This window comes from Balaenoptera acutorostrata, chromosome 15 (genome assembly GCF_949987535.1).
Source record: "Balaenoptera acutorostrata chromosome 15, mBalAcu1.1, whole genome shotgun sequence".
Taxonomy (NCBI): domain Eukaryota; kingdom Metazoa; phylum Chordata; class Mammalia; order Artiodactyla; family Balaenopteridae; genus Balaenoptera; species Balaenoptera acutorostrata.
The window spans coordinates 48,873,378-48,899,787 of record NC_080078.1 but is presented as its reverse complement, the minus strand read 5'-3'; the positions used below and the strand labels follow the sequence as shown (position 1 = coordinate 48,899,787).

The window sequence follows — 26,410 nt, the reverse complement described above, 5'->3', positions numbered from 1 at the left end:
GAGTTCTACTAGCATAAGTTAGAATGCTAACTAATAAATGTAGAAGAAATGACAGAAACAGAAAATCAATATTTTGCAGCCAACAATATAATAACTGATTCAAGCAAGGATCTATAAAAATCTATAACATCACCAAGTAAAATGCTGGGGAACAGGATATTCACACACTGCACAAATTACCTATCAGTTACAAAAGAAAAAATAGAGCTTTATGATGGAAAAATCAGTAGGACACCACCTTAAGTGAGTGAGCAAAGTTATAACAGCACAAAAAATGGGAGAAACTGACATTATGTGCCTCCTGATGTGAAGCAATGGGAAGTATACAACATCATTCATGGAAAATTCTTGCCAAAAATTTTTCAGCTGAATTGTGAGGAAACAATCAGACAAATCCAGATTGTGGGTATTCTATAAGTCAACTATTGTAGACACTTTAAAACTGACTGATCCTGGATCAGGAAAAAACACTGTAAAGAACATTACTGGAATGAGTGAGAAATTTGACTACTATTTTAACGATATTAAATTCCCTTAGTGTGATAATAGCGTCATGCTTATGTAGAATGTCTTTGTGTTTGGAAGTTACATGTCAGAGTATTTTTTTAAGGATGAAGTGTGATGACGCCTGCAACTTCCTAATCATCAAATATTTTAGAAAAAGGAGTTGTCTCTCCTAACTGTCTCCAATTCCACTCCTCATTCTCTCCTAACCCCATTAAGCTCATCCTCCCCATTCCACCAAAACTCTTCAATGGTCTCTACATTGCTAAATCCCATGGTCTTTCTTAGTCTGTATTTTACTGACCCATCTTCTCACTGAAATGCATTCTTCACTTGGCCACTGGATACCCCACAACCCTGAATTTCCTCCTTTGTTTCTGGTAGCTTCTTCCCAGCTGCCTCTGGATGGTCCCTGTTCACCTCTCCTCAACCTCTAAATGCTGGAGTACTCCAAGGGATCAATTTTTGAACCTCTTTTCTTTTCTACCTACAATCACTCCGTTGGTGTTCTTTACTTACAGAGATCTGTACAATGAAGATTCTCAATTTTTTAATCTCCAGTCTTGACCTCTTCCCTGAACTTTAAACTGGATATCCAACTATCTCCTTGGCATGTCTATTTCAATATATAATAGGCATCTTACATGTGACGAAGAGAATTTCTGAAGTTCCCTTGAAAACCTGTCCAACCCACAATCTTTATTATCTCAGGATTATTACAATAGCCTCTTGACTGATCTCCCCAATTTTGTCCTTCCCTGCCACTTTAATCTACTCTCAAGTACAGCAGCCAGATTGGTCCTGTTAAAAATGAGTCAGCTCCTCTTTTTATTATATCTATGGGATGATGGATGCTAACTAAACTTATTGCAGTAATCATTTTACAATATAGGTAAGTCAAACTATTATGCTGTACACCTTAAATTTATACAGTAACATATGTCAATTATATGTCAATAAAACTGGAAAAAAAACCAAGTCAGATCTTATTGCTCCTCAGCTTAAACACTCCAGTGGTTTCTCATCTCACTCAGAGATGTTCAAGCCCTTAAAATGGTCTGCAAGACCCTCATGATCTGGCCCCATTACCTCTCTGACATCATCCATTATTCTCTCCTTCACTCACTCACTGTGGTCACACTGTTCTCTGTGCTGCTCCTCAAACACACTAGATAAGCCACAGCTTCAAGGCCACTCACTTGTTATACCCTCTGCTCGCACACTCTCCTCTGCATGGCTCACCCCTGACCTCCACTTCCTTTAGTCTCTGCTCAAATATTTTTCTTACTAAAGACTTATCTGTCTCCCCTTAACCAGAAATATAAGCTTTATGAGGTCAAGGATTTGTATGTTTTGCTCACGTGGTGTCTAGAATGGTTCTTGGCATATGCTCAATATTTGAAGGAAAGTTGAGGCACTGCAGGATGATGAGTAGAAAAAAGACCAGATATCCTTTTCACCTGTGTCTATTAATCAGGAGATAACTAAGAAAAAGAGGACTTTTATCATATCTAATCTCCTTTAAGATTACAGACAAAGAAACATGTCATTATCTGTTCATATTCTGGATGAAATTTCAAAGATTAAAATACACGGCTTGCAGTATCTACAACAAAAAATTATTATCACATAAATTATTAGGGGAGGTTATTTAACATATGAGATCAAACTCATTATGCTTCATTTATATGTATATTACAAATTCCCTAATGAGGCACATTCATCGATAAAGTCTCAATATGCTAATTACATGTTACTTTCTCTACTCATCAAAATGAGTCAGGCAGGATACCTTATTAGCAACACATTGAGATGGGCAATGCTACTCCACATCAAAACAATGGATTACAACGTTCCTTAAAAATCTTAAAATTCAACATTTTTAATCATTTATAATCTCAATAACGCTGTATTATCACACCTTCATGAGGAACTAAAACATCAAGAGAAAGAGTAGTTCACTCCAGTTGTTACACCCATGTACCTGTTATCTGCCTCCCTTAACACTTACCCTCGAAGAATTAAACTCCTAATGTTACTATATTGTATAATCCAACGTAAAAAGATAGGAAGTTTAAACAGTCTAAACTAAAATTTCTTTCAAGCCACGCCAAGTGCAGCAACTGTTAGTGATTATTAAGAGTACTTATTTTTCTGCAGAGTTTAATATTTTGGAAATTCAAGCCACAGAAAAACTGATGCATGATATACTATAATCTCATACTGACCCTCTGTGGTTTACTGAAGTATAACATCAAAAAAGTCCTGCGGTTCAGGGTAATTGTTACTGGGAACATACATTTCTTAAGACACAAATTCAACAAAATACACGTGTGACACGAATAGTACTCTGTAGCTTACAAAGTACTCTATAATATCTCAAATTAAGCAAGAAAGGTATTATTAGTCCCACTTTCCAAATAAGTAAACTGAGATCCTGAAAGAGTAGTTCATTTTTCTCATTTAACATGTCTAGTATGTAAAAGACCCCTTACATTTACATACACAAAGAAAACGCACGCACGCACTTGTGTGCACATCCATACCAAAGATTCACAGGGTAATAATACCCCATACGGGGCCTTCAAAAATACTATGGTTAAAGACTTTAAAAAATGCATTATATAGCAAAATATCAACTTTCCTTAATTCATCTAAGAGTAAAAATTACATAGCGAATGTTGATGATAATTCCATGAAACTGGCACTTTCATCATTGTTGAAGGCATTAAAAACCGGTACAACCCTTTTGGAAAGCAATTTGGCAGTAATCTCAAGACACAAAAAGTGTCCGTGTCCTTTCCTAGTAATTCCATTTCTGGGAAGCTAGCCTATGAAAATAATTTAAAATATGGAAAAAGCTATAGATTATTTATAACATTCTAGATGCTTGGCATCTGAGATTTAAAATTTGAGGCTTGGACACTGGTAGTTTTAACAGCTTGTGAGAGAACCACAGGTTGATCCACAGCATATGTAAAGCGGCTATGTGAGTGAGGAAGTCATGTTACTAACTGATGAGTGAGCCTGACTGCCAGCATTAGCTTCTCCTTGTGGTCTCTACAAGTTCTCACATGCACAGACGTTTCTAAAATGGGGTAGGTGGGGGGGAATGAGCATCTTTGTTAAAAAATTGTTTTTATAAGTAAAAGGCCCTAAAATAGCAAGCCTATTACTTGGCTGGTGATAAAAGTGAAGAGATCTAAGGAAGTACTGATATTTGTGGGTTTGGGAATTGTAACAGCCTTAGATCAAATTTCTTTTCAATGCCATGGGCCTATTGTAATGAAAGATCAGAAACATGACTAAAATATTCAACAACAGAGAAATGATAAATTAAACCACAATCTACCTAATCATTCAGTGGCCGAATAAGGGTAATGGAATTACAGATGCTAATTTTTCATTTTACATTTTCAAAATATTTTAAATGACATTAATATCACATCCACAAATAGCAAAGTCAAGATAAAAATGTACTGCTAAATATAAGAGGGAACAGTCGCTAATTCATCACATGAGATCAGCATTACCCTGATACCAAAAGCTAATTAAGGATATTTCAAGAAATGAAAACTATAGACAAATATTCCTCATTAACACAGGTTCAAAAATCTTTTATGAAACATTACTAAACTGAGTCCAGGAATATAAAAAAAGTACAATGAACCATGACTAAGTGAGGTTTATCCTAGGAAAACTGTACTGCTTAAATCTTCCTATGTATCACTTTTTGGTATTTGCACTACATAACTGTACTAATAAAGACAAAGGTTAGATCTGGCCCACTCAAAATAGCTCTAAAATATTTAATATAAAACTTTGCAATCAACTTTATTTTAAATCTTCTTTCTCAAATAGTCACCTGAATACCTCAATTTAAAATATGTTCATTTAAAATATCTTCATTCAATAAGCTCATTCTAAGATTAGAATTAAGCTACAATTACAACATACTTGACTGAAAGACAGAATCCAACATTTCCTGGAATCATAAATCCAAGGACCTCATATAAAAAAATTTCTTCACACATCTCTGAGTGGTATGGTTGTATTGCCTTATTGTGAGACTTACTGACAAAGGACACTCAACTCCTTAAAGCAGCCTCTGTGCTCTTCTGATGAACAATCCTAACGATATAGAGAATTCCTCTTTACCTTACACTGAAATCTACTTTCCTTCAACTTTTATCCACTGGTAAAAGCACTGACTTCTGAGGTAGTATGTGAGATTAAGTCTCTGTTTACATACTCAGCCTCCAAGTACTTGAAAATAACTATTAAGTCACTTTTTAGACTTTTCCTCTCCAGGCTAAATTAATTGAGTTCTCTCAACCACTGTTCATATGATAACACTACTAAACTTCATTTTTTCTTACCACCACTTCCTGCAAAAGCCAAACATTTAAAACAAATGGGTTATAACACAGCACCATGTTCCTATAGAAATAGGCAGAAGATATGTGTATATCCTAATAAATTTACTGCAAGAGTCAATCAATCCTCAAATATCAAAATATCCTAGTTTCCCCCCCACCAAATAAAAACAACCTAAGAAAACAGATGTTTTACTCTCAGTGCAAAAACATACTAGTGTAAGAAACACAAGTAACTGAATATAGAACAGTTAATGCAATGGTGCTCTAAGTAGTATTTTTTCATCTAGAGACGAATTGAGGCTAAAAGAATTGAATCCTCGTCAAAAATTATACCTACCTTTAAAAGATATACATATATGTAAAAAGCAGTAATGTGCAAAAAAACCCCACATTATTTGCAAAGGTACATGCTGATTTGCCCAGGATTGTTAAGAAAAAATGCATATGCTAGAAAACAACCCTCATTTATCCTAGCTTTTCTTTGTTTAGCTTTGACGTGGTTTTAATGTTATTGTACTAATATTAGGTTATTGAACTCTTCAAGGCAGTTATAAAAACCACTTACGATACTATCCTTCTTTGTTCAAAAATATTCAAAAATTGCACAATTGAGATGGAAAACTATGTATTACATATTTTGTGTTAGTGAAACCTCACTAATTAGTCTAGTAGCAGTTACTGGAGAAAAGTCCACTTATTAATAACATATTTTGAAAAAAAGTTTAATGACTTCAGAATACATGGTGCCTGGATTCAAATTTCTATAACCTGAGAATACTGGAATCAAACCTAGGAAAGGTCTACTTTCATAAATGGATAATTTGTAGTTAGTAAATTAAAGAGACAAAGAATAAGCCGCAGGAGTAGAAAACGCTGGTGCTAAAGTGAATTAAATCAGGCATGCAAATATCACGTTATCTTCCTCACCAAAACACTCCTTGAAAACGTGATTTTTTTAAGTTTATGTTTCCAAAGAGTTGATCTTCTTTTCTTTTATATCCAACATCCCAAAACGAAGGAAAACAAGTGAACATTTAGTTAGTATCTAATTCTTACCTGGAACCCACTTAATTTCCATTTCCATATCATTTTCTTTGCCTTTCTTTTCTTTTTCTTGAATAACTTGCAAGAGCTGCCTATATTTAGCAATTTGTTCTTCATCATCCTTCTGGCTTCTTTTTGTTTTCCCATCTTCTTCTACACTGACTCCATCATCACCTAACAAAAATATCAATTTCATTTAATACACAGAAATAATTTACTTCTAACTTCAGTGTTTAATCTCAGTCACTGCAACACCCTTCTAAACAACGTCAGATACACTATAACAATAGAATATCAAAATCAGACTTAAATTTCTTAATACAAAATGAATTAAATGACTTAGGTCTTGTTTATAATAAAAATCAGTTGCAATATAAGTTAGCATGGTCACAATATTATACTTGGGAATCTCTTTTTATTAAAATTCATATTTCAAAATAATCCTGTAGTCATGTAACATCCTTGGACTTTTCCACCCTATAAGCAAGATAGCAGGGATGGCACTTTTTTCCTCTTTATGTCTCCCACCATCCAACAGTGTGGCTTTAAAATGTATGGTCAATAAAAGGAGACTGAATAGTGTTGGGATGCATCTGATAAATGGATTTAGCCATTCATGCTGATGATACAGATAAAGGAAGTTGCCTGTAATCCAAAACAAAGAATAATGAGTCCTTTCCATTTGATAGTGAGCAAGCATGCTTACTCTCAGGATCTCATTAATACATTAAGAATTAAAATGAATAAATTAGAAGTTTGTGCAATTAATTTCCTCATGTGGAAAATACTCACTTTTACATTTCCTAATTTCATAAAAATAATTATAATACAACGGAACAGTATAAAATTCATGGGCAAAAAATACCAAAGAAAACTAATACGTGAAAAGTTTGTTTGCTCTATATTTCCACTGTAATTCTCCAAGTCAAAAACATAAATTAAGAACCTGGGTTTTAATGTAAAACATACAGACTTACTGAATTGACTAAATGTCCCTAGTAAAGGAAAATTTAGAAGTAGCATACAGAAGACCCTCCCTTCTATGAGCTATGGCTAACTGGTCACTAAATATGTCTGACATTATTAAGCATTCAGCTGTGAAACATCAATGTTAACAGACTGTCCTTACATTTTCAAAAAGGTGTTGTGAAAAAAATTGTTTAAGTAAATGTTTTTATAGTTTTTTTTCTCTAAATGAATAAAAAATAGTCCACGACATTCTTTCCATCCTATCACACTTTTACATTTTCAAACAGCTGAAATTCATTTTTTTCCTGTTTGTGCTTTGTGCCACAATAATAATGTTGGATGGAATTCTGTCATGTATCCCGTAATTCAATGGATAAAACATCAGGAACACATTAACAAAATGGCAATGTATTTCTTTCTATTAAAAGCTTACTTCTGAAAACATAATTAGAAGCAAGCTCCTTCCAGGTTGAAATTTTAGTGGTAAGTCTCTGATGGCCTACTTTAAATTGATTTTTTTTCCAGTACTAAAATTTTACTTTCTGAATCTCTAAAATGTGGGTTAACTCATGGAAGTCTGTTTTTTCCCAATTCAAGGACAACACTTTGTGAAAGACTTAATAATATAAAGGGAGTAAAAAATTAACTGTAAATGTAAGAAACCCTGGTACGATCTCTTATAAACTACAACAGGAACATACAGTAACTCTAAGGCATTCAAATATACTAATGTATCTATCAGAGGTACTAAACTATAGATTAAAGTGACTTTGCAATCAATTAAAATACTGAAGAAAAATAAAAATGCATGCTTTAAAAAAGTTAATTAGTATATTTCAAACAAAAAGCCATTAATCCTTAAAGTTTTAGAAGTAAAAACATATAACATGAGGTAGTATGCTAAGACTTTACATACATTATCTCAATTTTTCCAACCATGAGTAGGTACTAATATGATCCTCATTTCATACCTTTGGAAAGAAAGGCTTGAGGGCTAAGAAAACCTAAGTAACTTCACTATGTGGTGAAGTCAGGATTTGAAATCAGCAAAGCCCAAGACCTTAACAAGAATATACTGACAAATTAATGGTTATCCTCCCATAATATTTGCTGCCCTAATGTATTCAATAATGTCATTTCAAAATCTAGTTAAGTTCTCCCAAACCAAACAAAGAAAACCTATTTGGAAAACTTGTATTCAATCTTCTCAAGAATACATGGAATGATCTTTTTTCCTTTATCTTAGAGCTGCTACTAAAGAAAAACTATCCAGAATTCTCAGAAAAGTGCTAAATGACCATATAGGTATATAAATTAAAGAAAAAGTAGATAAATTAGTGTATCTATGGGGGTAAAAAATGTAAAGGCTATTTGAGAAAGACTCAGCTGTTCTGTATACACTAAAAATAACATGGTCACTCAACTGTTTGGAATGGCAAAGAAATTAACAAGCAACAGCCATCAAGGTCTTAAATGTGAAGGCTTTTGTGCCCATATAAGTACCACTGTAAATCATACACTTTTTCAAAGACTATTAGATACCTAAGAAATTATGTGGTTTTATTTATTTTTATTTTTATTTATTCATTTATTTATTTATTCATTCATTTATGGCTGTGTTGGGTCTTCGTTTCTGTGCAAGGGCTTTCTCTAGTTGTGGCAAGTGGGGGCCACTCTTCATCACAGTGCATGGGCCTCTCACTGTCGCGGCCTCTCTTGTTGTGGAGCACAGGCTCCAGACGCGCAGGCTCAGCAATTGTGGCTCACAGGCCTAGTCGCTCCACGGCATGTGGGATCCTCCCAGACCAGGGTTCGAACCCGTGTCCCCTGCATTGGCAGGCAGATTCTCAACCACTGCGCCACCAGGGAAGCCCTGTGGTTTTATTAATATGAGATTTCTGAACAAAGAAACTGCAATGATTAAACATGATTCTCCATTCAATGCGTGAACAGAGTTCAAGAGTAATACTTTATGAAAAACTTAGATCAGTGAAGCAGTATCTTCAGTAGCCTAAAATCATAGGATCTTAAGAAAGTTAAGGTTTAATGGTCCTATGATAGTACTAAAGAAGCATTTTAGGATTTATTTCATTTTACATTTATGAAATTATAAATTATAAAAACAATATATATGCAAAAGAAAACCCAAAAGGACAGGTATGAAAAATGTCAGGCTATAAATAAAAGTAAGAATATTCACTCCTGCTAATTTAAAATACTTTATGTTTAACTTTTATGGTTCTTCATTTGCTGTCAGCACATAATTCTATCTTACTTATAATTGTGCATGGTTGGGAATTCATCTAATAAATGAAAATGAAAGTGTGAAGATATCTGGGAGAGAGTACCAACCAAAAACTAATAAGAAATTACAATCAGGGCTTCCCTGGTGGCGCAGTGGTTGAGAATCTGCCTGCCAATGCAGGGGACGTGGGTTCGGGCACTGGTCTGGGAGGATCCCACATGCCGTGGAGCAACTAGGCCCGTGAGCCACAACTACTGAGCCTGCGCGTCTGGAGCCTGTGCTCCGCAACAAGAGAGGCCGCAACAGTGAGAGGCCCGCGCACTACGATGAACAGTGGCCCCCGCTTGCCGCAACTAGAGAAAGTCCTCGCACAGAAACGAAGACCCAACACAGCCAAAAATAAATACATAAATAAATAAAATTAAAAAAAAAAAAAAAAAGAAAAAAAATTACAATCAAGCAACCAAATTTCCAAACAGAGCCAGATCCAATATAAGGGAAAAGGGGTTTTTTGGCCCTATTTTTAAAAAAGGAACTATTTTAAGCAAACAACATATATAATTTTAAAATATACCATCGATCGTTTTAATTGTCAAAAAAATTTTTAGATAAAGATATAGACAATCTGAGAACTTCTGCTTCCATTAATGGGAAGCTAGGTACACTTCAGACCAACCATTTTACTGAGGACATCAAGTTGGATGAAGTGTTTAAAAAAATCTTTTTAAAAGATTCAGAGGGATTTAAAAAAGAAAAAAAGAAAACTTCAAAGAACTGACAAATTAGTGAAGAATTACCAAGTCAAAACCAAGGAGAAGATGGTGATCAGAGAGATGACCCCAGTGTTCAAGACCTATTTGCCCTGAGTGCATGTACTGATCTACCAAAGAAACAGCTGTGAGACTAACCTACAGTTCTGGCAGCCTGGCAGGCCAAGAAGACAAAGTTAAAGAACCAACTAGTACCCCCACATTTAGTAGGGACCCAAAAGGATATACTCCAGGGCAAGGGTCAACCAGAAGTAAACTAGCTCTCACACAGACTTGCATCACCCACTAGGTCCAGGGAACCTCAAGTCTTAAAACTTGGAGTGAAGTGGTTCCAGAATGACCAGAGTAAATGAAAGTCCTCTCTGATGAGACACTCTCACCTCAAATATCATACCAGCACAAAAAGTTAACCAGGCATACAAGTGAACAGGAGAAGTATCTTGTAAAGTAACAGAAATCAACCCCAAAAGATTTGAAATAAATACTGAAATTATCAGACATACACTACAAAAACATGTTTCCTCTGTTTACAGAAACAAAAGAAGGCACTGAAAATAACTGCAATGAGTAAAAAACGTTAAAAAGTGATATTGCTGATCTGAAAAATAGTCAAACTGGACTTTTACAAGTAAAAAAATATAATAATCAAAATTAACTCAATGAACAGTCCATCAGCAGATTCAACACTGCTGAAAAGAGAATTAGTGGACTGGAAGATAGGTAAGAAAAAATATTCAGAAAGCAGCACAGAAATACAATAGATAAAAAATACAGGAGAGAAACAACATGGAAGTTACAGTGAAAAGATCTAACATATATTTAATTGGAGTCCCAGAGGAGAGGGGAGAAGAAATACCTGAACAGATAATGGCTGAGAATAGTCCAAAACTGATTGAAAGATACCATGCCACAAATGCAAGAAACTCAACAAACCCCAAGCACAATAAATTAAAAAAATCTATTCTTAGTTCATATTAAAACTGCAGAAAAACAAAAAGGATGAGAAAACTTTAAAAGCAGTCAATGAGGGCTTCCCTGGGGGCACAGTGGTTAAGAATCCACCTGCCAATGCAGGGGACATGGTTCAAGCCTTGGGCCGGGAAGATCCCACATGCCATGCAGCAACTGAGCCCGTGCGCCACAACTACTGAGCCTGTGCTCTAGAGCCTGCAAGCCACAACTACTGAGCCTGCGTGCCACAACTACTGAAGCCCGTACACCTAGAGGCTGTGCTCTGCAACAAGAGAAGCCACTACAGTGGGAAGCCCACACACCACAACGAAGAGTAGCCCCCGCTCGCTGCAACTAGAGAAAGCCTGCGTGCAGCAACGAAGACCCAACACAGACAAAAAATAAAAATAAAATAAAATAATAAAATTAAATTAAATTAAAAAAAAAAGCAGTCAATGAATAAAATCCAGGCAACCTTCAAAAGACTGAAAAAAGTAGACTGACAGCTGACTTCTCAAAAACAACAATGAAGCCAGAAGCCAGCAGGATATTATCTCAATGTGGAGACAGGAGGACTGTCCACCTAGAATTTTTTTACCAGTGAAAATATCTTCACAAATGAAGGCAAAAAAGGAAATTTTTAGACTAAACTAAAATTCAAGAGTTTGACACCAGTAGATACTACTGGAAATTATCAAAGATATACTTAGGGCAGAAGGAAAATGATCCCAGACAGAAGTATGAGATTTAGAAAAGAATAGGGAGCAAAAGTAGTATGGAAAATGTGGGTAAATTTAAACAAAAGAGTAATATTAACGTCCTATGGGACTTAAGAATTACAATATACAGAATAGCATGAAAGTTGTTTTAAGATTCCTTGTATTCTCTAGGAGGGTAAAAAATATTAATTAGCATTAAACTTTAATAAGGATACAAGTCATGATTTCTAGGATAATCACTAAATGAACAGAAAGAGTCTACTTTGTAAACGATTGAGCAGAAAAATGGAATGTAAAAAATAATCCAAAAGAAGCTCTTAGTTTAAAAAAGGGGGGGGTAATAAAGCATTTTACTAGTTTAAGTAATGCATAACTACAACAATCATGACTAGTCTAAAAGGCCAGACTTTTTTTGTGAGGTCAGGGTTTCAAAGTGTTTTTGGTTAAAGAAATTCAGGCTAAGAAAACACCTTTAAATAAAAAATTTCAATTACTATCTAAAAGTATATATAATACTGTGTATGTGAGCTTGCTTCACAGACAGTTTGAAGATTAGTTTGATATTTCCTTTTAAGCTACTGTCAAACTTATTTCCATTAGTAAGTCTAGATTAGGTATCTAAATGCTTACAAATGTAGAACACCAAAAGATGAACAGTACCTTGTAGCTCCTCTTCTATCTCTTCTTCATCTTCACTAGAGGAAGCTAAGTAGGCTTGAAAATCCATGTCCAAAAGCTCTTCCTTTTTAAATTTCCTGTTGAGTGTTGTAATTCTTTCATGATCTGTCTCATCCCAAGTGATCTCCACCTTTCACCAATGAATAAGAAAAAAACAACAAATAAAAATGGAAATGTCAGCAACCCAAACTTGTTAAAGAATATTTATCGTTAACTTGTATGTTTAACAATAAACTAAAAAAGTTAAGACGTGCTAAAACAAATAATAAATAACATGCTTAATGAAAAGTTTTCTACCTGTGGAAAGGGAACCATTTCAATTAACCTGTGCCTTCATCCTCCTAACTCTTTACTATATGAAAGGTACTCTATTATTTGGAGTAAAAATTCATCAGTGTATGGACTGATTGTGGTGAAAAGAAACAAGAAAATGCACTAGTGAAATAAGTAACATTACTATGAATGAGTCAAGACATGTTTTTCACCTGGAGTTCTAGGCATTTCAGGAGGTCTACAAACTGTCTGAAATTTGCTGATAAAGCTTTCAACACAATCTCAGTGTGGTCCATTTTCCAAAAGAGATTAAGAGCCACTGATGAAAAAGGCATCTATTCGTTGGAAGTACAGTAAACCCCCACGACACAGGAATTCATCTATAACATCATCGGTCTTGTGATTGGCTCCTGTCCTCTATGCAGCCCCCATTCTCAGAGTCCAGTTAGAGGTTTAATCTTCATGACAGGGCAGGTCCCACATCCTTGCTTTTTTTCCCCCTCAGGCTAATCTTTCCAGTTCCGGACAACAAAATGGGCACCAAGAGATCCAATCCTTAAAATAGTTGCCATTGTCAGAGAAATTCCAGCTAGTCACCATTCAGAATTATTCTTATTCTGATAATTAAGACTGAGCTGATAACCACAAAACCACTGATGGAACTGGAACAGATGTGGATGATACAGCCAGACCGTAGAAACTCCAGATTGGCTGGCTGGATAGGCTTGCCCATTTTTTAGTCTTGAAAATAACATGATCCTACATTTTATGTGACTGAATCTTTTAGACTTCACTTACTGCATACTGGTGGGGTTTCCCTGTACTCAGTAACTAATTAAGGCCACACAGTACCCACAGGCTGCAAGTGACAGATACAGCAGCTCTCTTTCTGCCACTGGCCTATCCTCAGAAGAGCACAGTGGCTTGTCACAAGAAAGGCAATGAGAGGCCTGTATGGCTGCTGCAGAGTCCAGCTGTGGATAGAAGGTATATGGAGTAGAAGAGCACAGAAACTGGGCAGCTAAGTAACAAACTAATTCAATAAAAATCTTTTGGTTGTTCATTATTAAGCATTAATGTGACATCTAGTAGTCCTGAATTATTCTACTTCAATTGTTTTTAGAATTTTGGATCATATCTGCAGAAAAAATGTGTTTCTATTTTAAATTTCCACTGGTTTTAACTGTGATTTGAAGTAATCTGTTACCTCCTTACCCCTATTCCCTAGGATATTAATAACTAACATATTACTTATTAAAGAATCTAGTTAAGTAACACAGTATGGGAAAGATAGAAGAGAAAAAAGAAACATTTGCAGGTAATTGACTCAGGCTTAAAGGCACAACAAAAATTTGAAAATAGGTTCCAACACATGTGGGAGATAAAAATGCAAATACACCTGTGGTTGATTTCTATTTGTACTTATGCTTTAAAATTTTGAATCCTTTCCATTTCTAAAGATGCTGTAAGTAAATAACTCTTTTCTTAAAGAAATGGAGTCCAGCTATATATTTTCTAAAGTTAAGAAATACCGTTGATGTTCCCATTGCAGCAGATGTGAAATATCTTGGCTTATATGCTGCTAAATCCACTTCTGAGGCTACATCCTTGGGCTCATCATCAAAAGTAATATCATCTGGTATAAACCTAAGAAACAAAGAAAAAAAACAATTTTATTTAAACATATGCTGCAGTGATAAACAACCAGAGTTTAGATTCTCTTCTAATTAGGTATAGTGTATACATACACACCATATAAGAGATTCTACAGAACACACATGTAGATGAAGCAAACAATGTTAGAAATAACCTTGGCACAAAATTTCTGAAATTCCTAAGCTATAAATCTGTAATTCCACCAAATTTGAGTGAAGTCTGTGTAGGCAGAAACCCTGCGTTAGGAGTCAGTTAATATGAGTCAGGTGTAAACACACATGGGTCCCTCATGTTTCAAAAAGACCTAGATTCCTGATAGCTCAGTCATTGGCTTGCTATATGATATTCTGAAGATCAAATAGAATTATTAATGGGTAAGTGCTCTGAATATAAAGTATCATAGATCTGAGGTGTCACTGAAAATAAGGAAAAGCTTAAAGTTGATTCTTCAAGACTAAAAAAATCTTAACAATTTTATAATTTTTTCCACAAATAAATAGTTGTTAAATGTAAATTAGCCACTGTAATTGTTTGACAATTCTTAGGCATCAGGCTAAGGAATGGGAGGAAAAAAGCAAAGAGAAATGATCCATGGTTATTGTATTTAGGTTTTGTAATTTATATAGGAGATTTTATTTCCACACATGAAAAAGCACCTGCTGTATATTGCATCAAAAATGATTTTTGAGGGGAGGAATGAATAATTAAGGTTCATTAGGTCTATATCAGCGGTCCCCAACCTTTTTGGCACCAGGGACCGGTTTCGTGGAAGAGAATTTTTCCACGGACGGGGGGTGGGGGTGGGGTGTTAGGCTTAGGGCAGTAACGCGAGCGATGGGGAGCGATGGGGAGCAGCAGATGAAGCTTCGCTTGCTCGCCTGCCGCTTACCTCCTGCTGTGCAGCCTGGCTCCTAACAGGCTGCAGACCAGTACCAGCCTGCGGCCCAGGGATTGGGAACCCCTGCCCTAGATAACAGGATGGCAGCAGAAAATTCCATTTTCTTTTACAAAGTTACATATGACAAAATAGAACAGGGAATATAAGTTTTTCCATGGTCATTGATCTTATTTTCTAGGTACTGCCAGAGCTTATTCTAATACTGCATGAAAATGTCCCAAAAAGGAAACAGAAAGAATAAAATGATCCTGAAAAGAACATGTGAACATGAACTCATGATACGCAGAGTTTGACATTCTAACAAATGTTTGGTAACTACTATTTATATATCCAAAACAAGTACCTCCTTTTGAAACTGTTAACAGAAAAAAGAAGAAAATGTCTTGTTTGATGAGATATGCCCTTCTTGCTATATACTTAAGCATGCTAAACTCTTACCCTAAATTATCAATACAAAAAATTTTACTTGTATTTTTCTACAAGTTGGAATGCTTTTGAAGTGTGAAAGCCACAGTGATTATCAATTGATGCATTTTTTTTTCCTAAAATATTTCATTTTGAGAACAAAGCCGCTAACAAACCTGGATACAAACAAGTGATTTCTATTGAAAATGTCACAGTAGAATGGTTCACTGGGTTCAAAGAACTAGGCTAATGATAAAATGGTACAGTAGTTCGGCTTCCCGGTTTCCTTAGAACAGACATTCCCAAACACCTAAGGTTTTTCAGCTCGGGTCAGTGAAGCCTGAGCACGTGGTAGAAATAATGCCCAAGTCTGAAGATAAAGCCAGCAACACCATTCACTGAGCAGCATTGCCCAAAAGAACTTTCTGTGATGACGGTAAAGTTCTGTATCTGTTCTGCCCAACATGTGGTCATTAAGTACTTGAAATGTGCCTAGTGTGACTAAGCAAATGAGTTTAAACTTTTTTAAATTTTTAATTAAATAAATGTAAATAAGCCAGATATGACTACTGACTACTGACTACTGTATTGGATGGCACAGATCAAGAGATACTAGTTTATTACAAGCAAATTCCTTTGCCTCCACCTCAATGCTTTTTAAAAAGTTACTTCACCCGGGTTCCTAGTTCTAAAAGAGAGTTGCAAAGAAATATTGCTACATAAAACCCATCATCCTAAAAACATATCTGACATATCTGCAAGGACATAAATGTGAGGTGACTCATACCTAATACTTTAGCATTTTCTCATTCCAGTTTTCTTTCTTAAGAGTGATGTTCTACAAGAGAGTTCACCAAAAGCAAAAAATCCTCTTAGAATGTGAAAGGACAGAGAGCACTACCAGTTCTAGTATTTCAATTCTTATAAACACGTTGTGCTACAAGATTAAATTGGTACAACACATACTAGATTACCTTAGATCTATGAATGAGCAACTGCTTTCGAATTCCAGGCCATCACAATCCTCATAAATTTTAGCGGCTGTTTCAAGAGAATCACAGTCTACTACTGCATAATAGTACTTCAGTCGTTTGAATTGATAATCTCTCAGTTTTTCTCTACAGGTCCTAAAAGGGGAAAAACTCATTAGGCTTACTTAAACAGGAACACAAATACTCTCTCCCTTTAAAAAATAAATGTAATTGTTCCAAGAAAAATATATTACAAACTGGTTTTTATTCCAATCCAACCTTCCTTTATGATTTTGCCTTCATGAACATTAAATACTTAAGCCAATTTATTATTTTGACAAGGTACAGACCAGGGATTTTGACTGGAATTTGATATCTAGAAAAGGAAAGCAAGAACTACATGTGCTTACCTGTGATTTTAATTCTTAGAATAGCTATTTTTTGTTTGTTTTGCTATCACGTACAGCCTTCTCAAGTAAAACCACTGGAGAGGATCACTGTATTATAAAATATTCTAGGAAAGCATTGACTTTTATTATAAAGAAATTACTGATCTTGTAAAACTTTATTCAGGTGTTGTCAAGTCTACATGGTGTAAATTCAACTTACTTAACTATAGCATATTCTTTGAGGGTCTTCATCTGCTCTCTTTTGCCACCAATTTTTATTAAGTGCACATATAGCTCCACCTAGTGGATTAAAAACTACCTTAAACTTTTTTCTATACTACATTACGATGATTAAGAACTTTTTCTACTATTCTTGTATTTTTCTATTTAATCCTTAAATAAGAGAAATTACATAATTTGAAGGCAAATAGTTTCAATGCCATTTACATAAAAAGCAACATGTTAGAAAAAAAGCAAAACTTACTGAATCAGGGCAATGAGGCTGAGACCCCTAAATCAGTTTAATCATGACATGTTTTTAAAACTGCAATAATAATTTTCATGAATATAGAAATACAAATACACACAAAAAATGTTACTGGAATAGTGTGCCACTTCTGACAGACTTTAACCTGCTTTGCAACCTGTTTTAACCATGAATGGCACAAGTGTAAACTTTAGCCCCAACTATTAAAGTGACCAGAATTCTGAACTAGTGACACAAACTCATGAGGTTTAGTTTTATTTTCTAGAGTGTTTTAATACCAGTCCTTTTCAGGGGCATCTTCAGGAATGCTTAATAACTCTACTGGTCCTTGAACTTGCTCTTCCTTCATCCTCTCCTTTCCAAATTCTGAAGGATATATCTAAACACAAAAAAATAAGATTAATGTAATTTATATTTCCCTTTTCTTATAATATACAGACCTGTCAAGGTCAGGAACTCTAAACAACTGGACTCAATGAAAACAGCAAGAATGCTTCACTTCCAAACCCACCATAGGAAGCTAAAGCATCCTGAGGAATAATCTTAAAAATAGTCATTTTGGCTGGGGATTAACAGATGTGGGCTTGGGAACAAAAATAGAATATCTCCTCCATACATTCTGGGTTCTAAGGGAAAAATTAAGAAAAGTGCAACAAGATTCTAAGTTCAAGGAATGATACATAAACACACACACACACACGTGTAAAAATGATTGGATTAAATAATTTAAATGAGATATATTAAAATGATTAAAGAAATATATAAAACAATGAAGAAAAATAATTTTGTAATCCCTATTTTATCCCTAAAATCATATCGCTTATCCAATGCTTTCTTTTAAAGAAATTCTTTAAATAAAAAAGAACTGATGACAATCTTATCACACAGGTTAGATATAGTCTTGGTATAAGAAGGATTCACACTCGCCTAGATTTGGTATTTTTCTATCTTGGCTACTTTTGAGATTTAAGAAATATAATTGTATTAATCTGCATTGTTTTGATACAACTGGGCTTAATATTCATCTATTTTTTTTTAAGAAATTCGCATTCTTACTTATTTATTGACTAATTAATTGATTGCTGTGTTGGGTCTTCGTTTCTGTGCGAGGGCTTTCTCTAGCTGTGGCAAGCGGGGACCACTCTTCATCGCGTTGCGCGGGCCTCTCACTATCGCGGCCTCTCCCGTTGCGGAGCACAGGCTCCAGACGCGCAGGCTCAGTAATTGTGGCTCACGGGCCCAGTTGCTCCGTGGCATGTGGGATCTTCCCAGACCAGGGCTCGAACCCGTGTCCCCTGCATTGGCAGGCAGATTCTCAACCACTGCGCCACCAGGGAAGCCCCTCATCTATTAACTAATGTACACTTTTTTGAGTTGTTTGAAATATCTAATTTATCCACTAGGGGATCCAAGTTTTTCTTACCCATCTAAGTTGCATAAAATAGGTTTCAATGCAGAAGTTTTTAGTATGTATGCTTACATCTGTTGATTCTTTGTATTTTTTTTCCTCTTTATAAGTCTAGAGATTCCTACTGCCCATCTCCTAAAACACAAGATTTAACAAAAATACCATTCTATTTTATTCTACCTGTAGTTTAAAATTTTTTTTCTTTATTTCATCTGGCTATCATTTGGGGCTATTGAGGATCTGCACTAAGCTCTCCACACAAGGACTTGTCCATTTGTTCCAATACCACGTACTCAAGAAGTTTATTTTGATCTAAATTATCATACAAACTCTTCTATCTACCTATTCCATCAAGTTATCCCTGTACTTTTACCCAAAGCTATTAAATTCTGTAGCATTATAAAATGTTGAGATATTGTAACTGGTACGGTGAATCCTTTTATACTGGTATGATTTCTCAAAAACTTGTGAGTCATTCTCACTTGTTTATTCATTTAGATGATTAATGGTAACCTTTTTCTTAACTTTCATTTGAACTGAGATTTTGATTGAAACTATACTAAAACTGCAGAACTGACATCTTAAATATTTAAACTGAACAACAGTAATTTAGAGCTGTTTCAGGCACTGTACTAAATACTTAGCGTTATCTCCTTTTCATTTAATCCTTACCACTACCTTAAAAAATACTACTGTTGTATCTACTTAGAGGAGAAAACACATTTGAGAAATTAATCAATAAAATGCACAAGATCATACAGCATGTATCAGAATCAAGATTTGAATATAGGTCTGTCATACTACAAAGCCTGGAGTCTTAATACCTGTGCGGGCTCTCTAGAAATATGGTATCTCAAAATTTAAGTTTTTCAAGTATTATTTATCAAGAGTAACAGCTTACTTCATATAGGTCATATTGTTTAAGGTAATTTCTAAGGCTTTTACATGTTTCTGCTGCTAATTTTTCTTCTTGTTAATGCTAGTAATGAAGCATTTTTTTTTAATATTTATCTTATACCTTGTCCCTTTACTGGGCTTTATTATAACAGCTTTTCAGTTGATTTGTTTTAATTAAACACAATCATATAACCGAGCAATAATTTTAGCTCTTCCTTTCTTACTTTCATACCTATTATATCAGTTTTGTGCCTTAACTGTACTGGACAACTTCCAGATTATTTTCCTTAGAAGGAAAACTATGACTTTAAAAAAAGAGATTTAACTTAGAATGCTTAGAAATACTTACTTCAAAATAAAATCAATTCTCACCTTTACAGAAAATATAACACTTCCTTTAGGTTTAAATGAATTGAACAGAGCCAGCAAATCTTTTGCCTTCAATCTATCCCAGTCCATGTTGCAAACTGCTAATCGATGCGTAATCTAAGAAATGAGAAAAATTAAATATGACATAATCTATATCATTCCCAATGCTTGCAAAATTAAGATAGTAAAATTATAATGCCTTCTTTTCCCCAAATCCTGAAATCATTAATATAGTATTTAAGTGGTTTCAATATGTAAGAGAAAACTTCAGATGAGTCACACAAAAGTAAAACTGTCAACAGAAAAGCACTTTCTCTTATTGGTTCTTAGTTCTTGAATCAGAACACGATGACGAGCTGATTCTTTAACCACCAAGTTTGTTAAGCTATTCTGCCACCCATAAGTAGGAAAGTTGAGTATATTAATCTACAGCATTTCTAATAGGTGCAGTAGGAACTGAAATATAAACTCCTAGTTAAAACAAGAATTTTCTAAAAGTTTCATGTGACTTTTAATTATTTATATAGAAGTTTATCCCTATCTGCTTGGACAGACATGTACTTTATATAGGTATATTCTGTATCAAGAAGTTTTAATCAGAATCATCATCAAGAGTATTATTTACCAATAAAGCTTTTCCTTGTTAATTTAATGACATCAATCCTACCATCTATAACAGCTACTTATACTGTACTCTTGACAAATAATCTTATTTATTCAAAAGGTCACCTCATCAGCCCGAGGAGCATCTTTATCTAATTCTCTCCAAGCATGCTCAAAACCAGATTCCTCTGGAAGTAAATATGCCATATCTTCTTCATCTTCGGAACTAGTTTCTATATTGCCTTTGCCCCTCGCAAGATCGGGGCCACTGTCACTTTCATCATCATCCTCACTATCCTTATCTTCATCTTCCTCCTCATCATTTTCATTCCCTCCATCATCATCATCACCATCATCATCATGAAGATCAGCAGCAACAGCTCTACAAATGCCTGTAATTTCATCTTCAGATTCTTCATCACCTCCTATTTCACTAGCACTTTCTGAATCTTCCTCCAGAGCTTCTTTGTCAAACATTTTACTACTTGCTGAGTTTTCATGACCATCACTGTCTCTTGCCATTATGAATGGAACCACTGCAAAAAGGTCAAAGGTGGGAGAAATTAAGAAAACGTAAACACTGAATTAAATTAAATCCAAGTTATTTTGACCTCAAATCCAGTAAAAATATAATTTCTATGAAACAGACTAAAGGAAAATATAAATTCAGCAAAATTCATGCCTAACCAAGTTATTTAATAGAAATCTTAATATATACCCAGATCACACAAGTAGATTCATATACTCATTCAATATTTATGGAGTGTCTGCTCTGTGCTAGGTACTCAATATACTACCATTGGCAAAAGAGAAGCAATCAATGCCCTCAATAAGCTTCCAGTCAGGTGAAGAGGACAGATGGACAGTTATTGATCAAATAAAATCAATCAAATCAATGCACATAAAAAAATGAAATTACAACTAGGATAAGTGTCAAGAAGAAATGTTACAAGATGCTATGAGAGCACAAAATAGGGGTCCCTAAGTAGGTGATAAATGAGTTGCTACTAGAAGGATGAAGAGGAACTAAGTAGTCAGGGTTAGACTAATAGGTGAAGGAAATGTTCCAAATAGCAAGAAAAGCATATGTAAAGATCCACTAATAGAAAAAAGCTGGCAAGCATGTCTGGATTACAGATAGCCAGAAGTCTTCTTGTACAGAAGTCAAGTAGAAAATGAAACTGAAGAGTTAGGTAGGTGCCATGTAGCTTTGGACTTTATCATAAAAACATATGAGAAGCCACTGCTATTTTCAAAGGAGGGACATCATCAGATTTGCATATTGAGATCACCTCAGCAACGGTGTAGAAAACCTGACTAGAGGGAGTTAAGAGTGGATGTGAAAAGGAATTAAAAGGTTAGTACATTATTCCTAGCGAGAAATGAAGGTAGCACTAAGTTGGTGGCAGGAAAGATGTAGAGTAGTGAGTCGCTCTTGACTTACAGAGTCAGGAGGTAAGACCAACAGTAATCAGTGACAGGGGCTTGATATGGGGAATCTGGGCAGTATCAAAGATGAGTCCTAGCTTCTTGGCTTGCAGAAGGAGCTAGCTAGTTAGATGGACAGACAGAAAAAGAGGTAATGATGGAAGAGAACAAGTTTGTTTGGTGGAGGTATATCATGAATTTGGTTTTGGATATGTTGAACTGGAAGTGCCTTTGAGCCATCTAAGAGGAGACATAGAGAAGGCCATTGGCTGTATGAGTCTACAGCTCAGAGAAGTCTGAGCTGGAGATAAAATTTTTGACTGATTCTTGTATATAATAACAAAAGTTGTGATGTGGATAAGATCACTTATGAAGAGAGCAAAATAATAACTTTTCTGCTACATCTTAAAGTTTGCAACTGACTTATGGTTAGCAATATATGAGTGAAAGACTGGTTTCACCTTAAACTGGGTTATTTTTGGCCCTCATTATACACAGAGAGGACTGATTTCCTATTTCTAAAACAATCATATGCTTCTATCTATTCTGTGCATATCTGTGTGAGTATAGATATATCTTATATATCTTATTCATCTTTAAGTTGGAGCTTATGTTTCTGATTCACAGGTTTTAAGTGGATAGAGCCTATAAGTGGTCCTATAATCTTATAATAGTCATTCACTGACCAAATATTGAGTACTATGTACAAAGAATTGAGCTGGGGGGACCAAAAAGGGAGATGGTTTATAACATGATCCCATGCTCTTCATGAGCTCATAAACAAAAGAAATCATTTACTGATTTATGAAATTATGTTCTAAAGCACCACAGAGAGAAACACCTAAATTTGCCGGCAGAGAGGTATTTATAATAAGGAAGGCTTCAAAAAGATGCCCGACCTGAGACCAAATGAAAAGGAGTTTTGTTAGGAGGAAAGTAGGAACTGAGCTTTATTTTAGTACCACAAGAGGCGGGAGTAATAAAAGATAACTAACTAGTAGATGTGAAAAAGCCAAAAAAAGGCATTATCATAAGTTCTATAAATGGGATCAGAAAAACACCACCATGATAGTGAAAGAAAGTTACTATTAGATAAGCATTAGAATTCACTTTTAAGCAACTTGCTTAAAATAACACCTTGGGGATAGAGCTCTATCTAATATTGCAATATTTCTCAAACATCAGTTATTACTATACAATTTTCATGATTTTTGCCTGTCACTGATATTTTTCATGAAGCTGAATTTTTTTTAATTAAAAATATTAGCTTGTTCTAAACAATATCCCTGAAGCCACAAATGTGATATGGTGGTTACATTTTTTTACCTAAGATGTTGAACTACGTAACTATTAATATAAAAAAAGTTTGAGTATCACCTGACATATGACATCTTCTCACATGACAATGGTACACATATCACATTTGGGGTTGTATAATAAATTGATACATGGGAGACTTAAAGAGATCTAGTATTTTAAAATTTTTGACAATATCAAGTACATTCAGAATATTTATTCATTCACTAAACGTTTGTTCAGAGCCTACCTTGTACAAAGCCTTATTCTAAATAATGAGGGACTAGAAAAATAAGTAACTGCCTCTATTCCTAGATGGTACTGCTCTAGTAGTGACTATAAACACTACTATTATTCAGCTACTTTAAAAAAATGCTTTATCATTTTCCCTCTGATTATAAAAGTAATGAATGCTCACTGTAAAAAATTAAGAAAATATGGTTGAGCAAAGAAAATAAAGATGACTAGTAATTTTTCATTCAGAGATAACTGAGTGGTTATTTTGGTACATAACTCCCTAAATTTGTTTTCTATGATATGCCCACTAATTTAAGTAGCTAGTCATACCATTTATTCTATTTTGTAACCTATGTTTTTTTTTTTTTTTGGCCGCACCACATAGCTTTCGGGATCTTAGTTCCCTGAACAGGGATGGAACCCGTGCCCTCAGCAGTGAAAGTGTAGAGTCTTAACTATGGGACCACCAGGGAATTCCCATGTAACCTATTTTTCAAACTTCGTCTGTCATGAACATATTTGGATATATCATAACTTATTTAATCAATCCCCTAATGATTTTATGTTACTATTTTAAAAATTTTAAAAACAATGCTATAATGCACAATTCTTTAAACACATGTCCAATTGTTTACCTAAAATAAATTCTTAGGAGTGCAAGTGCTGGGCATCAACATTTTAAAATGATACGTAATATTAAACTGCAACTCCTTACATCATCTTTACCTCATAGCACTTAAAAAGCCCCTTGTACACAGTACTTGCTAGAATGATAAGTCATGAATGAATAAAGAAAAAAAGATAGTGCTGGTGGAGTCACTTGATCTCTACTTACAGATAATGCTTTTTCTAGACTGTGGAACCAATGTAAATTACAGCAAACAACATGCTGGGGTAGAAAGAGTCAAAGACCTGAGTTACTGGCCCAGCTCTGTGTATCCTCACATAGATCACTTGTTTCCTAATGAATATATCCTAATTTCTCATGGTTACTGAGAAAATTAAATTTAAAAAGATACGTCAAAAGATTCTGTAAAATCAACCCCAAGGATTATATGGATATGTTATATTAATCTAATGCCCTAAATCTAGTGAAATTTGAAGGATGCTAGACTAACTTCGCTCACAAACTCAGCATCAAGCCAACCTTGCTGCTGTTCCCAGCCTGATCTTATTCTCCACTTTCAGTAACCAGACTTGCATCCCTTGTCCCTATACCTCAGTTTGCTGTCTGGTTCCACTACAAATCTCACCCCTGACCCCTAGTCCCTGCTATTTAGAATTCTGTCCACTGCCTGATACTTCCTACCTTCCCAGAGGCCTGTCAAGACTTCTCTCTGCCTCTTCCTGATGCCTACCTTCCTTGGGTCCTGTAATCACAGCCAGCCTTTGTCTGGCTTATCTGAACATCACCAATTTTCAGTTACAACATCAACCATCAGCAATACCAACACTCAAAATTTCCTGCTGCCAGAGGTGACGCAACACTTTAATAAGCTTAGAAAACTTGTAAACATGAACTAGAGTCAGATGTTTCTCACTTAGCTTCAAACAACCATTTCTAGCTTTATTATTCGCTCACCCTTTCAGACACCTTATTATCTAATCAAATGGGAATACTGATCTCTTCTGAGCAAGCCCAGCCGTATCTCTGATCAGAAAGTTCTTTCCATGTAGAATACTCTGAATCCCAAATTTAATTCTTCCAAACCCCAACCAAAACAGCACTTCACCTATGAATTTTACTGATTACCATATCTTGAGTGACCTCCTCCTCCGAATTCTCAGAGCCCTGTTCTTCTATGGCACTTTAAATTACTCTATTTTGTATTATGGTTCTGATTAATTTCTTCTGCTTTAGATCTGCACTGTCCAATAAGGTAGCCAGCAGCCACATGTGGCAATTGAGTACCTGAAAGATGGCTCATCCAACTTGCTATTAGTATGAAAATAGAATATAAAATATCCCATTACATGTTTTATGTTGATTACATATTGAAATAATTTTTGATATATTAGGTTAAATAAAATATATTAATAAAATTAATTTCACCTGTTTCTTCTTACTTTTTAAAGTGTCCACTAGAAAATTCAAAATTATATATTTCTATTGGACAGTACTGCTTTAGACCAGTGCCACTGCACAGAGTTTAGCAGGTTGTTATTTGCAAAAGGTGATCTGCAAAGGGTCAAGAAGGGCTGAAATCAAGGCCAAACTCCAATCACCAAGCCATACACCCTGCAGGAGTGCTGTGTCTGTTCAGGGGAAAAGAACCTGTACCTCCCTCAAAGGTGCTGTCCTCACCAAACTGTGAGCTCTGGAAGTGCTGTGTCCAGAAGGGCACCTCTTTTTCTAATTTGCACAGGTGTCATATACACTAACAGTAGCCCTGAGATGGGGGAACCATGTCTTACTCAATGTTCTATCTGCCACATATTAGTTACTAAAAGGAGTTGAATGAATGAAGGAAGGAATGAGCACCCAACTCTACTTACCTTCTTCAGACACACCTCTTTTTATCCTGTGATGAGACCATGTAACATTTTATCTGGTTGAAGAACCTAGCTGTCACTAGTGCCCACCACAAATCAGAATCACTGTTTAGCCTCAAGACCTAAATTTTTATTTGTCTCTCTTCTAGCCATTATAGCATCAAATCAAAAATTCATTATCATATGGTATTTTTTCTTTCATAGCTTTATACTTCCAAATAAGCATTTGACCACTTTTATGATACTATGAAAATACTTATTACATATATTTCCTTTTTTAAAAGACCAGTATAAAAATAAGTAATGTAATACCAAAGAATCTTTAGCTCTTTCCAACCAAC

The 26,410-nt window shown here is 35.0% G+C and overlaps 1 protein-coding gene across 2 annotated transcripts in view; it reads right to left on the bottom strand.

Annotated features, from left to right (window-relative positions):
• ESF1 (ESF1 nucleolar pre-rRNA processing protein homolog) overlaps positions 1 to 26,410 on the bottom strand; it is a 58,873-nt gene that overhangs the window by 30,649 nt on the left and 1,814 nt on the right. For both annotated transcript variants that reach the window (XM_007165269.2, XM_007165270.3), the window contains exons 3-9: positions 20,742 to 21,151; positions 20,016 to 20,129; positions 17,617 to 17,717; positions 16,466 to 16,618; positions 14,065 to 14,179; positions 12,242 to 12,389; positions 5,940 to 6,101 (exon numbers count right to left, since the gene is read on the bottom strand). In XM_007165269.2, the coding sequence (XP_007165331.2) occupies positions 5,940 to 6,101; positions 12,242 to 12,389; positions 14,065 to 14,179; positions 16,466 to 16,618; positions 17,617 to 17,717; positions 20,016 to 20,129; positions 20,742 to 21,151 (1,203 nt within the window). The remainder of the gene's footprint in view (positions 1 to 5,939; positions 6,102 to 12,241; positions 12,390 to 14,064; positions 14,180 to 16,465; positions 16,619 to 17,616; positions 17,718 to 20,015; positions 20,130 to 20,741; positions 21,152 to 26,410) is intronic.